Genomic DNA, 16,483 nt, shown 5'->3' with positions numbered 1-16,483 from the left:
AGAGGAAAAGCATTTTTATATCTGAGTTAATTATTTTTTTTTATTTTCTTCTACCCCTCTCAAGGGAATCAGAAAGATACACTTTTCTTAAGCTCTATAGTATAATTTAAATGTTCTTGTCAGACTTCAATTTTTTCATTGTAATCTTTTATTTTTTTATTATTACAATTTATTCACTTGGTATCCCAGCTGTAGCCTCCTCCCCAGATCCCCTCTCAATCCACCCTCCCTCTTCTCCTCCCATGCACCTCCCCCAGTACACTGATAAGGGAGGACCTCATCCCCTTCCATCTAATCCTTGTCTATTAGGTCTCCTCAGGAATGACTGCATTGTCTTCCTCTGTGGCCTGGTAAGGTTGCACCCCCCTCAGGTGCTGGTGATCAAAGAGCCAGCCACTGAGTTCATGTCAGACACAGTCCCTGTTCCCTTTACTAGGGAACCCACTTGGACACTGAGGTGCCATGGGTTACATCTGTGCAGGGGTTCTAGGTTATCTCATACATGGTCCTTGATTGGAGTATCAGTCTCAGAAAAGACCCCTTTGCCCAAGTTTTTTGGTTCTGTTGCTCTCCTTGTGGAGCTCCTGTCCCCTCCAGATCTTTCTGTTTCCCCTTCTTTCATAAGATTCTCTGCACTCTGCCCAAAGTTTGGCTATGAGTCTCAGCATCTGCTTTGATTTATCCTGCTGGGTAGAGTCTTTCAGAGGCCCTCGTGGTAGGCTCCTGTCGTGCTCCCTGTTTCTCCTGCTTCTGATGGTCAGACTTTAATTTTGTGAAGAACTAGGGCTAGTTGTGGGTGTCCATGGCATAGTGCTTGGCTAGAATACAGGGCTCTGAGTTTGCTTCTAGGCATCACAAGACAGAGGGATAAGAAGGAAAAAAAGATAAAGAATGAAGAAAAAATGAATGGAAAGAGTGAGGAAAGGGGAAAGGAGCAGAAGGGAGGAAAATGAAAGAACGCACAAAGGGAGAGGTTTATTCAGGCACCTTCATGAGAAGACAGGAAGACCTAGTTGATCTAGCTGATATCATTTCACTATTAAAAAGAATCCCTGGGTAAGAATAAACACAGAACAGAGGCTGAGACAGTTTTATTTCCTGGGGCTGTGGTCCAGGTGAAAAACAACATACTCCTAAAGAGGAATAGTCAGGGCCTGGGGAAGAGGAGATTGGGATCAAAGTACACTGCAGAGGTAGCCTTACAAGTGCTGTGCCAAAACTAAAGTCCAAGTGGACCAAAGACCTCAACATAAAACCAGACACACTAAATTGGTTAGAAGAAAAAGTGGGGAAGAGCCTAGAACTCATTGGCACAGGAAACAACTTCCTGAACAGAACACTAACAATACAGGCTCTAAGATCAACAATCAATAAATGGGACCTCATGAAACTGAAAAGCTTCTGTAAAGCAAAAGATACTGTTGTCAGAACAAAACGACAGCCTACAGACTGGGAAAGGATCTTCACCAACCCTTTATCTGACAGAGGATTAATATCCAGTATATATAAAGAACTCAAGAAGTTAAAAAGCAACAAATCAAGCAATCTGATTTAAAAAATGGGGTACAGAGCTAAAAAGAGATTCTCTGTAGAGGAATACAGAATGGCAGAGAAACACTTAAAAAAATACTCAATGTCCTTAGCCATCAGAGAGATGCAAATCAAAACAACCCTGAGATTTCACCTGACACCCATCAGAATGGCTAAGATGAATAACTCAAGTGACAACACATGCTGGAGAGGTTGTGGAGAAAGGGGAACACTCCTCCATTGCAGGCGGGAATGTAAACTTGTACAACCACTTTGGAAATCAATCTGGTGCTTTCTCAGACAATTAGGAATAGTGCTACCTCAAGATCCAGCTATACCACTCCTAGGCATATATCCAAAAGATGCTCAAGTGCACAACCAGGACATTTGCTCAACCATGTTTGTAGCAGCTTTATTCGTAATAGCAAGAACCTGGAAACAACCCAGATGTCCCTCAGTTGAAGAATGGAAACAGAAATTGTGGCACTTTTGCACAATGGAATACTACTCAGAAATTAAAAACAAGGAAATAATGAACTTTGCAGGCAAATGGTTGGACTGGAAAAAATCATCCTGAGTGAGGTATCCCAGAAGCAGAAAGACACACATGGTATATACTCGCTTATAAGTGGGTACTAGACCTATAAGATAGGATAAACATACTAAAACCTGTGCACCTAGAGAAGATAAACAAGAAAGAGGACCCGGGTAAGATGATCAATCCTCACTTAGAAAGACAAATGGGATGGACATTAGAAATAGGAGAAAACAAGAAATAGGATAGGAGCCTAACACAGAGGGCCCCTGAAAGACTCTACCTAGCAGTCTATCAAAACAGATGCTGCGACTCATAACCAAACTTTGGGTAGAGAATCATATGAAAGAAGGGGGAGTTAGTATGACCTAGAGAGGACAGGAGCTCCACAAGGACCAAATATATCAGGGCGCAGGGGTCTTTTATGAGAATGATTCTCCAGCCAAGGACCATGAATGGAGATAACCTAGAACCCCTGCCCAGATATAGTCCGTCGAAGCTCAGGATCCAAGTGGGTTCCCTAGTTAGGGGAACAGGGACTGTCTCTGACATGAACTCAGTGGCTGGCTCTTTGACACACAACCCCTGAGGGAGGAGCAGCCTTGCTAGGCCACAGAAGAGGACATTGCAGCCAGTCCTGAAGAGACCTGCTAAGCTAGGGTTAGATGGAAGGGGAGGAAGACCTCCCTCATCAGTGGACTTAGAGAGAGGCAGGGAGATGAGGAAGGGAGGGTGGGACTGGGAGGGAAGGAGGAAGGGGGCTACAGCTGGGATACAAAGTAAATAAACTGTAATTAATACAAAAATAATAAATTAAAAAATAAAACTAAAAAAAAAAAAAAAAAAAAAACAAGTGCTATGCTAAGCTGCAGCCATCAGGTCCCCTGGGAATGGCCAGAAGTCCAAGCTATCTGGTTGGCCATGCCATGCTATGAGTTCATGCTTCATTCTTTCTCTTTCAACAGGAGAAGTTTACATTTTGTCAAGCAGTAAGAGCATGACTCAGACTCACAATGGAAAACTCTACAAGATCATAGACCCAAAAAGGTAACACTATTTTTTTTTCCTCTTGAGTTCATTGCCCACTTACTTTAGTTCACTCAAAGGTCTTGATGGAGAGGCATAGTTTGCAATGGGCTGGGGTGGACATTTGACCCTTCCCACGACAGAGGGCTGCACTTGACCTGAAGGACTTGAGAAGCTCCTTGCTCTCATTGTGTCCTCTCAGAGCTGGATTAGGCTGTGGGTTCAACGTTCCCAGTTAAAGGTCAGGAGAGGGCCCTCACATGGAGGACAGTGGCTTCAGCTCTCATGTTAGAAAAGCAATGAAACCTTAAATTTTAAGAAAATGAGAAACATTCTAACAGATAGCACCCCCACTCTGGTTTTTGTTATATAAGCAAGATAAGTTATTTTAACACTTGAACATCTGAACTTCATTTCCAAACTACGTGACAGTTAAAAGCACTCATGAAGACTGACCAAGCAAATGAAAACTACAGCTCTATTTTGTTGCTTCAGCAAAAGGAAAGCATATATTTTGATGGGTTAGTGAGGAAAATATTGCCGGGAAAGCATGAGGATAAGAGCTCAGAACCCAGAACCCAGTAAATGCGGTATGGCCGTGGGCACACCTCAGAGCAGGGATAGGGGATCCCGGGCAGAAGGACTCTACATAGACCAGCCAAACAGGTGAGCTCCCAGCTCAGCAAGAGACCCTGTCTCAGTCAATAAAGCAGCAAATGATCAAGGAAGATACTCAGTGTTAACACGTCTTCTGCACACACATACACACCTGCAAACATACGCGTGAACATGCATGCACAGATACATGCTTATTGCACATATACGGACCCATACAGACGTGTGTGTGTGTTTCTGCTGCTGCTTCCTCCCCATCTACTCTCTCAGTGTCAGCACAGAGTTCTGCTATCATTTGAAATCATCATTCACCAGTCGCAAGTTTTCAATATGAGAGCTGAGCTGTCAGAAGCTGCTAAGAGTGCACGCTGCCACACGGATGTTGGTAATACAGAACCTAATCGTTTTTATAGAGACAGCTTGTAAGTGGTGAACTATTACTCTTTACCCACCAACACCATGCTGAAAACTTCAAATTGTGAAGATTTTCTAAGGAAAATCAATTCTAATGATCAGAAAGGTTAGCCAGAGGCATTGACGTCATTCAATTCTTAAAATACTATTTGTAAGTTTTGTCAATTGTGTGTTTTCCTGGAAAAGCCATGGACTAATAACTGGAAAGACTACCTTTTCTAAACCAAAAAAAGCGGTTCTTTTCCTGAAAACATCATAGGTTAGCATTGGCTACTGCACGAGAAAGAGAATCCATGAGCAGTGAGTGCCCTCTGTCCCCTGCTCACTGAGGGCGGGCCCTCACTTCTTCACAGTAAGAGGCACACTTGTTGTTACATGCACATTGTGGTGAGGCCTCTTTTCTCTTACGTGTGAAATCAGTGTCCTCTCTAAGGAAAGCAGAGAAGTGGAAGACTGTCAGAGACTCAGGAGAATGCGCAAACACAACCCAAAGCGTTGCAAACTCGTGGCAGGGAGCGTTCTGATGACCTGCAGGGAGGGCTTGGGGTTTCAAAATGAGTTTCAAAATGCTCCCTGTTGCTCCATTATGTTGTCGAAATTGATCAGCTTCTGAAGCTTCCCCTTAGTAGGGTAACGAATTCCACCACCCCCAAACCTCTCCTGAGCTGGATTGTTTAGTCTGTTGGGGAGTAGAGGTGAATTTTACACCTTCAGTCTATTATTAGAATCTAATTATCAGGGTTGCCATGAGTGACCTTGGCTTTGTGATCTTAGGGCCCCTCTAGTAGGGTGGTCTCAGAGTGACATACCTGAAGGCCTGGCTTCTCATTATGGGCCTGTTTTTGGTGATTCGTGTCATGTGTGGGGCCAGGGTTAAGATCTGTGTTTGCTTTGTAGAGGTGGGGGAAGTGATAGAATTCCACAGACCCATCCTCCTCCAGAGGCATATTCTAAACTACGCTGCAAGCGAGCGAGACTCGAATGTTTTCTCCAACATTTGTTGGGAAGCTCTCACCCTTTTGATGTGAATGCCAGCGATTATTATTGCAGTGTTTCCCGGGGATGGGGGGGCTGGCGCTCTGCTCAGGCAGGATTACTTGGGGCACGCCAGTTAATTGTTGGCATACGCATGCTCAAGAGGTCAGACAGAGAAGAATGATTTCCCTAAATCTGAAGAAAGAACATCATCAAATTTCAAAATTTTTATGTATTGCATATATTGATATTCCTTGTTATTTAAAAAAAATCAAACTCAATTTGAATAATTAAGTTCGGTGTTTTCTGACAGAGAAACCCCTAGACTTATTAGACTATTTCCAAAATAGCTCATATGTCAATTGATTTCTGACCCTGGAAGAGAAAAATACTAAATTGCAATTTGTTATATTTCTGTATAGAGTATCATAGAAATTATGTATTTATCATAATATTTATGCTACATTTTCATACACACACATACACACAGAGAGACTAAATAAACTTAGAAATATAACTCTCAGCAAAAACACATGAGGTTCCAATATTGTCTCTCCAATCTGTAAGGACAGTTTGGTAGACTCATTTGCATTGTTTTAAATTATTTACAGTGAACCAATACCCTCAGAAGAAGGCCTTTTACAAAGAAGCAAAGATGATTAAATTTTAATTAATTACTGCTTAATTAATTACTGTTTAAAATATCTTGTACATTTTATAAACACATTTGTATGCTGCTCCTCTCATGCTGTTCCTCTTCTTTCTTCTTCCTCCCCTTTCTCACTCACTGGTCATCATCCACAGTAAAAATCTGAAAATGGAACATGGCCAGGTTTCCTAAGTTATTGAGGGAAAGCCTTCCCTGGGGAGACAGTACAGGGGTGAACTTGTCAGTGCCAAAACACTCAACACATTTCAAGGATATCTTCAGAGCTGGGAGAGTCGCCCCTCATGTCAGTCAGGTTTGGGTCCCTAAACTCTCCAGTACTCAGTCCAGCGTGCCCTGTCCTCTACCCTTGGAGGCCCCATCAGCTGACCTTCCGGGCGACAGGTGGAGATGCGCCGGCACACACCTCCTGTCGGGCAGCGACCCTCCTGTCACTCAGTGCTCTTCTCTCTGAGTCTTCCTTGTTTTAAATGGCACACCCATTGTCAGTGTGCTGTGCTCCTAGTTCTGTCAGAAACTTATAGATGACCATTGCCTCTTGCCTCTTGGCTACATGGGGCTCTGACGTGAGTTGAATAGCGTAATTAAAGTGTATTCAAATCTCCAGTCTTGTTGGGCCTCATTCTTTGCATTCCATGATTATCTTCAGGTGATTTCTCAACTTTTCAGTTTCTCTCCCTTCCAAAACTAGGATGCAGGAGCCCACGGCACTTGACAAAGCTCTGAATGCCTACTGTTCAGACACTCGAGTCCTTCTGTACATGCTTGCCCCTTACTAACGCTTTTCAGAATGAACTAAATGTTTAAGGGGTGTGAGATGGCTCAGCATGCAAAGGCACTTGAAGCACAACCCTGACACCTGAGTTCAAGTTCCGCTTTGTAGAGGCAGAAGGAGAGAACCCAGTCCACAAAGTTGGTCTCTGACCTCCAAAGAGGCTGTGGCATGAACCCCCAACCCCACCCCTGCACACTCAAATGAATGAATGAATGAGGGAATGAGTGAATGATTTTTTCTTTTTTTTTTTTTCTACACTTTATTCACTTTGTAGTCTCCCTGTAGCTCCCAGAGTGAATGAATTTTAAAAGAATCAGGATCAAGCGCTCTCTGACAGTGGTGGAAATGGAAAGGTTCTGACATCGTTGTGGAGCACAAGCCTCTACTTTCAGCTCAACTTCAACCAAACTGCCTTAGTTTTGACTGTGAAATGCTCTCTGCGTTAATTCTCCAGGAATGCAGAGAGCAGAGCTATTCCTCTCTGCTGCTGCTTTCCCTTCCCTAAACCCACTCTTCCTGTATTTCAAAGCCTTGCTTAGTCCTTCTCCAACCAAGATGGGGGGAGGGTCTATAAATTAACAATGCAAATTCCTAGCGTGAGAGGTCGCACTTCAGAAACGCTGTGTCCCCAGGCTCCTCTAGGACCAGGAGCAAAACCTAAGCCTTCTCTCCACTCCCCTCTTCTCCCCACTCCCCCGTTCTCCCCATTCTTCCCCTTCTCCCCACTCCTCCCTTCTCCCCATTCTTCCCCTTCTCCCCACTCCCCCCTTCTCCCCACTCCCATAAGATGCCACTTAGGTCCCTTGGTTTGATTTTTTTTCTTCTTAAATCACTTCATCCTACTCCTTATTATGCAAGATGCTAAAATATTGGTTTAAAAACATACATCTCAAGGGTAAATCAGTGCTTTGTGTGTGTCTGGGAGCCTGTAGGCAGCTCTGTCGCTCTGAAGAAACTTGCACATTAAAGAGTAACTTTCGTCCAGTGAGCCAGTGGAGCCCAGATTCATCAGTCGAGTCTTATGCAAGTGGCCCCTAGGCTGACCCACTCCCACAGTGCCCGTTGCCCCAGCTGCCAAGTCCTCTTGTGGCAGGTGGTGTTTTCACGGCCACCCTGACAGTAACACAAACTGTTTAGCGGCTCCGCTGACCTTGCAGCTATTAACAGGGAGGCAGGCTCCACAGGGACTTGTTCTCACACAGGACAGAATTTCTTAACACTAGGGGTCAAGAACAAGAATACGCCCTATAAAAACCCACCTAGTGTGGTCAGTCAGAACTGTAAAAGACAGGCAAGCATTTTCCACATTTTTGCTATTATTTTTATCATGTATATCCGATAAGCAAAAATGTGTGTTCGCTTCTCTCCTTGCCTTTGTTTTTATTGCTGATAAACTTCATTATGTGTGCACTTTAAAAAAAATGTCCTTCTAGCTAATAAGTTACTGCAGGTCATCTCAAATTTAAAAGATTAAAAAAATAAATAGGCAAAATCAAGGTAAAAACTTCAAATGAATGGCTGATTATGGGTACATAATGTGTTGTAATGACTCTGCTATAACTAGAATTGCCTCATATTTTGTCAAGATTTGCATATGTGTTCATTTGTGTGCTTACAGACATGTGTCCATAGACCTATGTGATACCTGTGTTGCACAGAGCCTTTACCTTCCTCAAAACAAAGTCTCACATATCAACGAGACACTAATGTGGCCAAGTCGTTTTAAATACTTTTTATTTTCTAGTTTTGAAAACAATCGTGTCTTCATTGAAGATGATGACAGATCTGTGTTTACAAAATGCCAGCCTAATTCTGGCCCTTCCCCTCTTAAAGCTTGCCGATTTTGTATGCTATCACAGTGACTCAAAACTGTCCTCTCTGGATCTGCTAAGACAGAATGAACTGACCAACAAGAACTGTGGGTGTTTGCAGTGTGCAGCCCAACCCCCACACCTCGCCCTTGGGGGGTTGTTGCGAGAGCCCCACTGTTGTCTGCAACTGCTGATCCAACACTGCACACAGCTTTCTCCAGCCCACACCAAGATAAAGCTTAATTTACAAACTGGACATAGAGAAATTCTATGTTGTTTGCTATAACAACATATTTTAAAGCCTAGCTGGAACGTTTCATTAGCATCTTTAGACCACTATTAAAGAGAAGCACAGAAAACTGTAGACACAACATCATTTTTTAAATTTAAATGTATTTTTTATAATGTATTCATTTTACATCCCTATGGTAGCCACCTCCCTCACTTCCTCTCAGTCCCACCCTCTCTCTTTCTTTTCCCCTAGCCCTCTCTCCTATTCTTCAGAAAGGGGGCCCCCCTACCATCTGACCCCAGCCTATCAAGTTTCATTAGGATTGGCTGCATCCTTTCCCTCTGTGGCCTGGCAATGCCACCACCACTAGGGAGAGGTGATCAAAGAGCAGGCAACAGAGTCCGTGTCAGAGGCAGCCCCTGCTCCCTTACTAGGAAACCCACATGGAGACTGAGCTGCCATGAGCTACATTTGAGCAGAGGGTCTAGGTCCTCTCCATGCGTGGTCCCTGCTTGGTGCATCATCAGTCTCTGGTGGCGCCCCTGGGCACAAATTTGTTGGCTCTGTTAGTCTTCTTATGGAGCTCCTGTTCTCTCTGCATCGTTCTATTCTCCCACTCTTTCCTATGACTCCCTGTGCTCTGCCCAAAGTCTGGCTGTGAGTCTTAGCATCTGCTTTGATCCCCTACTGGTTGGGGTTTTTCAGAGGAGATCTATGGTAGGCTCCCATCCTGTTCCCTCTCTTCAACTGCTTCCAGTGTCTATTCTATTTGCCCTTCTGAATGAGAATTAATCCTTCCTAGGGTCCTCCTTGTTATTTAGCTTCTTTAGGTCTGTGGATTGTAGTATAGGGATTACATAATTTTGGATAATTATGTGAAATTATTAAGTCAAGCAAGTTAACATATCCATTAGTCCACATACTGACTTTTTATGATGAGAACACATGTAAATATTTTACATGTATTTCCTCTTTCTTATAGTTGTGACATAGACCCACAATGTTCAAATGAATTTTCCATTTTATTCAATGATAGTCTTTCTTAATCTATCAATTCTGAATGCTAGACCATTGGTCCCTATGATGACTATTACAGGCTGCCATGAAATTTTGATTGAATTGCCACTTATAAATGCCATTTATTTACAAATACATAAAATGTAAAATGTAAATAATGAAAATTTACCCTTTAAAATTAGATTTATTTTATTCTAAGCCCAAGGTTCTTAAAGGCATTTTTAAAGTTCATGTGTCTTCCCTTCACCTACCAGCCCCCCTGGCTCAGTGCTAGAATCTGATAGAATTAAGTCTTCTGAATGTCTTACGCGTTTATTATATTTTTATTTGTGTTACATTTTTATTTTATTATATCAGGTCATCTTAATGAGCAAATGAAAATTAAGTCTGGGTTTCGCTCACGTATGGAGACCTCAGCTGAGCTGTTTGTCCTGCCCTTCCTCCTGAGTCCAGAGTTTCATTCCCATCACATTTTGACTTTGTGTATTTCTAGTCTGCCCGAGGGCTGTTGCTTGAATTGCCAGAACTATCTCCCAGCCTTCAGCCCTATGATAAATCTGTGACTGTCACTTAAACCTCCTAGACGATTTGCTGTACTATTACACGGTGGTGAAGACAGGGAGATTCTGTTGGGCTGAAGCAGTAATCAACACGAAACACCTTGGAGACAGATTTTTTCAAGCATATGAAACTTTGAATTAATGTTTTTTTTTTCACATTCAGCTCTAATAATTATAGTTGAGCAGTCAAGAGGCTGCAAATGTATCAAATAGTCTTGTCTTTCCATCTAGAACCAGATGACATTATCATTCCGTTTTTAACCACTTTGCCTAGATTAAGAAATCTTATAATTTTTACCTGCTGATTTCCTCATGGAAATAGAGAGGGTGATTTGAGTTGATAAATCTTAATGTGAGAGAGTCACACACCCTTGTAGACATTTGTGGCTTGGGGTGCTGCCTGGACCACCACATTAAGAGGGGGTGCTGCTGGTTAGGAAATGGCCTCCAACTGAGAACGGAGATGCCTTTCATCTGAAACTAGGCTGTGGGTTAACAAAGGTTTAGACAATTGGTTTCTTTTAACTTATGAGAATGGAAAAAAGGATGGAGGAGGAACAGTCTTATAAATATGATGATAACAAGGAGACACTTTTCCATGAGCTCCAAAGTGACTGTGGGCAAAGAAGTGAGAAGGTTATGTCACCCTCATCCTTCAAGAAGCCACCAAGAGAAGCCATAGAATTATCCCATCTGCTAAAACCTCCAATGAGTCAGGATTTTATAAATGAGTAGTCCTTAGGATCTGTATCTCGTTTTATGATTGAATGAAGTTGAAATGTGTATACCTCAGAAAAAATTCAGAATGAACCTTCTGTGAAACACATAATAAGCAGATGTCAACAGTCCTCATTCAGGACAGGATTCATCACAGCGTTTCAACACAAGCTGCCAGAAGATGTCTCATCTATTAATTTATTTGTTCATTCATTAAAGTAAATGCTTTAAATTAAAGCCACCCAGAATCGCACTATCCCGAGACAGCCAATGCTGCCCGTTTCTATTCGCAGAAAGTCAGGCAGACAATGTGTATTATAAATAACCCATGCTTCCCGCTGTCTCTCTTCATTTCAGAGTAACCAGACCTTTGTACCACTTCACAAAACCAGCCAAACTGGGCTTCTAAGAAAGTGTCTTAACTTTCTGGAAACAATACTTTATATACTAAAGCAATTTTCTGTGATAGCCCCTTAGTGTTTCATAATTTGTCATGTGAGGAGATGAGGAAATATGCTTTTTTGGTTCAAATTAAGCTTAAGGGCTGTGGGGATAGCTGTCAACACATAAGCACAATATATTCCTTATTGCAAACTCAAACACCCTGTTGGCTATGTTTTCTATTTTGAAAGTTACTTCTGACTCCATTCAATACAGCTCAGCATCCAGGGGCTTGAAAAAAAAAGTGATTTTGTTTAAAAGAACAAAACTATTCAAATGATTCTAATTGGATTATACACTAAACACAGTTTTCTAGTACAATGGAAATGCGTATTAAAACTACTGTGATGAATGTGTACTCTCGATTTTTGCTTCGCTGTCATCTAGGTATGGCTAGATAGTGTTTACGGATTCTTAAGATGATCGTTTCAATGCAATGGCCAGGGGTGACAAAGTGCAAAGTGCACTGCCTTGCCTCTCTTTCCTCCTCAGTCCATGCAAACCTGTATCCATAGCAAACAGCATGCCAAGAGGAACACTTGGCTCTTCACAGCAAACATCATGCAGAGAGGAACACATGGCTTTGCCAAAGATCTTTGTCATACATACTTTATCAGACATGCTCTTGGGAAAAATGAATTTAAATACATTGACTTCACCTCTTCTCTAGACGAAGAAACAATCCTCTGTCTTTAGGACACACAGACCTGGACATTTTAGTCTTTGGTATATTTCTAGTATTGTAGTTAACATCCAAACACATAACTTAAAAATAAATTCAACTATACCATAAGTAAGAATTGTTAGACAATAAAAAGCTTTATTTTTATGACATAAAAGTATATCAGTTTGGTCAGATGTATGGTACATGCCTTTAATCCCAGAACTAGGGAAAGGGAGGCATGTATCTGTGGCTTTGAGGCCAGCTCAGTACTTGCAGTGGTGAGTTCCAGGGCTATATGCTGAAACCCTGTCTCGTGTATGGTGTGTGTGCATGTACATACATATACATACCAGCAAGACTTCCTTGGGAACCCTCAGCAGAGTGCAGGGAATCATATGAAAAAAGGGGAGTTAGTATGATATGGAAAGGATAGGAGCTCCACAAGGACCAAATATATCCGGGCATAAGGGTCTTTTCTGAGACTGACACTCAACCAAGAACCATCTATGGATATAACCTAGAACCTCTGCTCAGATGTAGCCTGTGGTAGCTCAGTAACCAATTGGTTTTCCATAGTAAGGGGAACAAGGACTATTTCTAACAGGATCTCAAGGTCAGGCTCCTTGACTCCCTCCCCCCCGCCAGGGGAGGAGCAGTCCTGTTAGGCCACAGAAGAGGACTTTGCAGCCAGCCCTGAAGATACCTAATAAAACAGGGGAGGAGGTCCTTCCCTATCAGTGGACTTGGAAAGGGGCAGGGAGGAGACCAGGGAGGGAGTGTGGGGTTGAGGAGGGAATGAGAGAGTGGGATACAGCGGGGACACAGAGTTAACAAAATGTAACTAAAAAAAAATTAAAATTAAATTAAAAAAATAAATAAATAGACAGCCCCCTCCCTTGAAAAAAAAAAAGACTTCCTCGGGAAACATATGGAAAATATAGTTGGTGTTGTCTGAATAGAAATGGACCATATCCATTTGTAAATAAGCAGTTGAGCAGGTTTAAGGTTTAAGCCTTCAGAATTGCAACATTACTTGCAAACCACAGTATTTTCAGCATAAAGTAGGACTTTCACTGATGAGAAGCGATAAAGAAGTTTCTATATAGCTTTAGTATTTGAGATTCTAACACATGACTTTGGATCGTTGTAGAAGTGGTCTGGCCTAACTTTGCTCACTGTCCTTACTGCCTTCACATGTTTGTTGGGCAGCAAGTGTCCATTATGACAGATAGCACCAGTCCTGTGATGTTGCCAGTGAGGCTCCAAACAAGAAAAACTCCTAGACACTACCCTACATGTTTATGGATCTGTACTGTGCTCTTCTGTTTTTAAAATACAATGTGAGGTTCAGTAAGTAAAAGCACTTGCTGAACAAGCCTAAGCCTGGCCTCCATCCCAGAAACCATGGAAAGGTGAACGGAGAAAACTGACTCCACGGGGCTGACCTCTGATCCACATAAAGGAACCATGGCACACACATGCATGCATTCACACACACAGACACGCATGCACACATGCAAGCAAGAATGTATTCACTTGAGCACACACATATATACATATGAATGCATTCACACACAAATGCATGCACACGCACACATAAACACACATGTAGGCACACACACATACCATATAAAACTTTAAAATATTTAAAATTACGGTTTCTAGACATTCTAGTTAGCAAATACAAAAAGTCATATTATTTTGGTACTTTTTAGTGGAGAATTTTGACAGTAATAAAGTTTCTTAGGCTGTTACACATTGCCAATGTATTTCTGTTCTTCTGGAGTTGTGATTGACTGTGTCACTGGAGAAAGGTCTTCTGAAAGTATCAGACGTTCTTTGTAAGCTGTCAGACCACCACATTTTACCCCAAACTGATTTTCAACTGATGTGCAATGTCAACTCTTGTTTTGGGGTGCAGACCTTTGGTGCCTGAGGAATGCAGAGTCCCCGTCCAGCCCGCACAGACCCTGACCTCGGACTGCTCGCGGCTCTGTCGAAATGGCTACTGCACCCCCACGGGCAGGTGCTGCTGCAGCCCCGGCTGGGAAGGACCCTTCTGCAGAGTTGGTTAGTATTCCTGTTAGCACCCAGAAGACTGAAAGCCCTGAGCATGAGAAGGGAGCACCGCCTGATGCTAGGACCATCTAGTATGCAAGTGGCCAGCCCTTTACAATGTCTCTTTCTGAAGTTACAAACAAAGTCTTCCCCGTTCTGGATACACTCACATGTCTAGGCTAACCATCAGCATAAAAGGTCTTTTTAAAAGACTGTTTCAGAAAAGAAAAAATATATGAAAAACAGCACCCCACAGCCCTGTTTGACATTCACACCAGCCAAAAACTTGGTGTTTGCCAAACCCCTGGCAAGGGTTAGTATTTTCCAGACACCCCATAGCTGCCTTCTCTGGCTTCCCTGCCTGCGCTTTGCTGTGACACCCTAGGAACGGGGCTTTTTGGTGGGTGTTGCTAACTCAAAGCGAAAACACAGCTATCTAGACACAGATCACAAGATGCTTCTATTCTGCCCCCCTCCCCAGTAACCCACCGTGGAAGTGCACATCTGCTCAGAGAGAGAGAGGAGCTCTGCTCAGGTGATCGTAGCCCTTCAGGAGGATGTCCTTAACTTTGTGCCATGTTGAAGTTTTAGGAAGTTTACAAACTTAAGAGTTTAACACTGTGTTTAAAACGTGAATTCAGTAATGATTGTGCATGCATTAGTCAGGGATGATTTTGGTCTCTACTACTTCACACACTCACGCACACCCTGCCAATGGGAACCAAAACTTCAAATTAGTATTTAACATGGTTTTGGCTCACAAATGCTGCTTCTTATTCTAAAGATGTATTTTCCAAACTATATTGTAATTATGATTTGCCTAGCTAATATATTGCCTAACAAAAACCATCATCACCTAAAGATCATATAGACAGTGCATATTTTAAGCTTAAATTGCTTCTGCCATCTAGCAACACTGCTAACATCTGACTAGGACTAGAGGTATAAATCTAGGTAAGAGATTCGGAACTATAACTCAGCAGAACCTCGGTAGGTGTTCAGAATAAGCACGTACACTCTACTGACCAACTCCATCTCCCTTTACGCAGTCGAGCCCAAAATTAAGAATCAATGTACAAATGTAATAACCGTTATATACTTAACTATTCCTCCACCTCTTTTGGTATTTGACTCCCTGTTTGTTTCACATAGCATTCTGTTAGGTTCTTTGCACTTTGCCTAACTTCTATGTCCCCTCAAACAAGTATCGGTTAAAAATTTTTTCTGAGCGCCTTCTTGGGACAGCATGCTCAAACTGAGGGTGAAAAAATTAAGTGCTCATGTGCTAGCCAGTGTCTTGATAGATACCAATCACAAGCAGAGAATCATCCTTTGATTAGCTTGCTTTGTTTCGGTAAAATCTTCTGAAGTAGAACTCTTCTCCTGATTAAATTTAAATATTTTCAATAAATAAGAAAAACTAAATTGTTTCTAAAATCAATCCTGGGTTTTCTAAATTTTTATTTTTTATAATTTATTAACTTTACATCTCTATCCCTCACCTCCTTCCTGCCATCCCCCTCCCCTAGTCCACAGAAAGGAGAAGCCCTCCTCCCCTACCCACTGACCCCAGCCCATCAAGTCTCATCAGGACTGCCTGCATCCTCTTCCCCTGTGGCCTGGCAATGGCCACCTCACCAGGGAGAAGTGAACAAAGAGCAGGCAACAGAATCCATGTCAGAGGCAGCCTCTGCTCCCCTTACTAGGGAACCCAACATGGAGGCTGAGCAGCCATGGGCTACATCAGAGCAGGGCTAGTTCCAATCTGGGATGTTGTCAAGGAAGAATTGTATTTATGCACCCAGGTGTCTCACCCCATCTCTCTTAGGTTTGAAGAGAAAATGTGTCTCATTTTTTTGTTGAACTCTCTTTTTCATGGGTCAGCCCCAGAAGCATGAGTTTTGAGTACTCTATCTGAAAACACGAAAGTGACCCTGATTCATTACAGTACAGGGACATGTATTCAGAGGACTTGATTGTGTCCATCTCCAGACTTATCAACACACGACAGCTAGTGAATTTGCCAAGTTGTGTGTCTTCACATCACCTCAGAAGTAAGGCCTTCCACTCTTTTCCTATGGGGCAGCAATCAAGTAGGATTCACTAAGGAGGTTCTGTGCTGTAAAACAGCCCTCAGGAGCGTTGCCCAGCACGTCCTCAGCCAGCCTCTTGCATTTGGCCCAGGATGGGATTTCAGGCACAAGCAGAGATCAATGTGTTCGGGGGGGCCCCGCTAAACGCATGGGGAAGTGGGGAGCCCAGGGAGGCCAGACACTGCATTTTTCATGTAACTCCTGTCCCAAACTGACCTTATTTCAGCACCACATTGGAACTGCTCTAGCTGGCCGCCCCTTTCTCAAGGCTAGCCTCTCTCCTTGAGGTCCTACCCTGAAGAAATGGAATTGGCTGCTGCTTGAATGCCTTGTGGAGCAGGAGCTGAAAGGGC

The 16,483-nt window shown here is 42.7% G+C and overlaps 1 protein-coding gene across 1 annotated transcript in view; it reads left to right on the top strand.

The window, feature by feature from the left end:
- Positions 1-16,483, top strand: part of Hhip (hedgehog interacting protein) — a 91,908-nt gene that overhangs the window by 69,427 nt on the left and 5,998 nt on the right. Inside the window, exons 11-12 of the mRNA XM_021635645.2 lie at positions 3,031-3,112; positions 13,901-14,049. Coding sequence (XP_021491320.1) covers positions 3,031-3,112; positions 13,901-14,049 — 231 coding nt within the window. The remainder of the gene's footprint in view (positions 1-3,030; positions 3,113-13,900; positions 14,050-16,483) is intronic.

This window comes from Meriones unguiculatus, chromosome 10 (genome assembly GCF_030254825.1).
Source record: "Meriones unguiculatus strain TT.TT164.6M chromosome 10, Bangor_MerUng_6.1, whole genome shotgun sequence".
In the NCBI taxonomy this organism is placed as follows: Eukaryota; Metazoa; Chordata; class Mammalia; order Rodentia; family Muridae; genus Meriones; species Meriones unguiculatus.
Note: the sequence above shows the minus strand (reverse complement) of the source record. Positions and strands in the feature narration are given on the sequence as shown.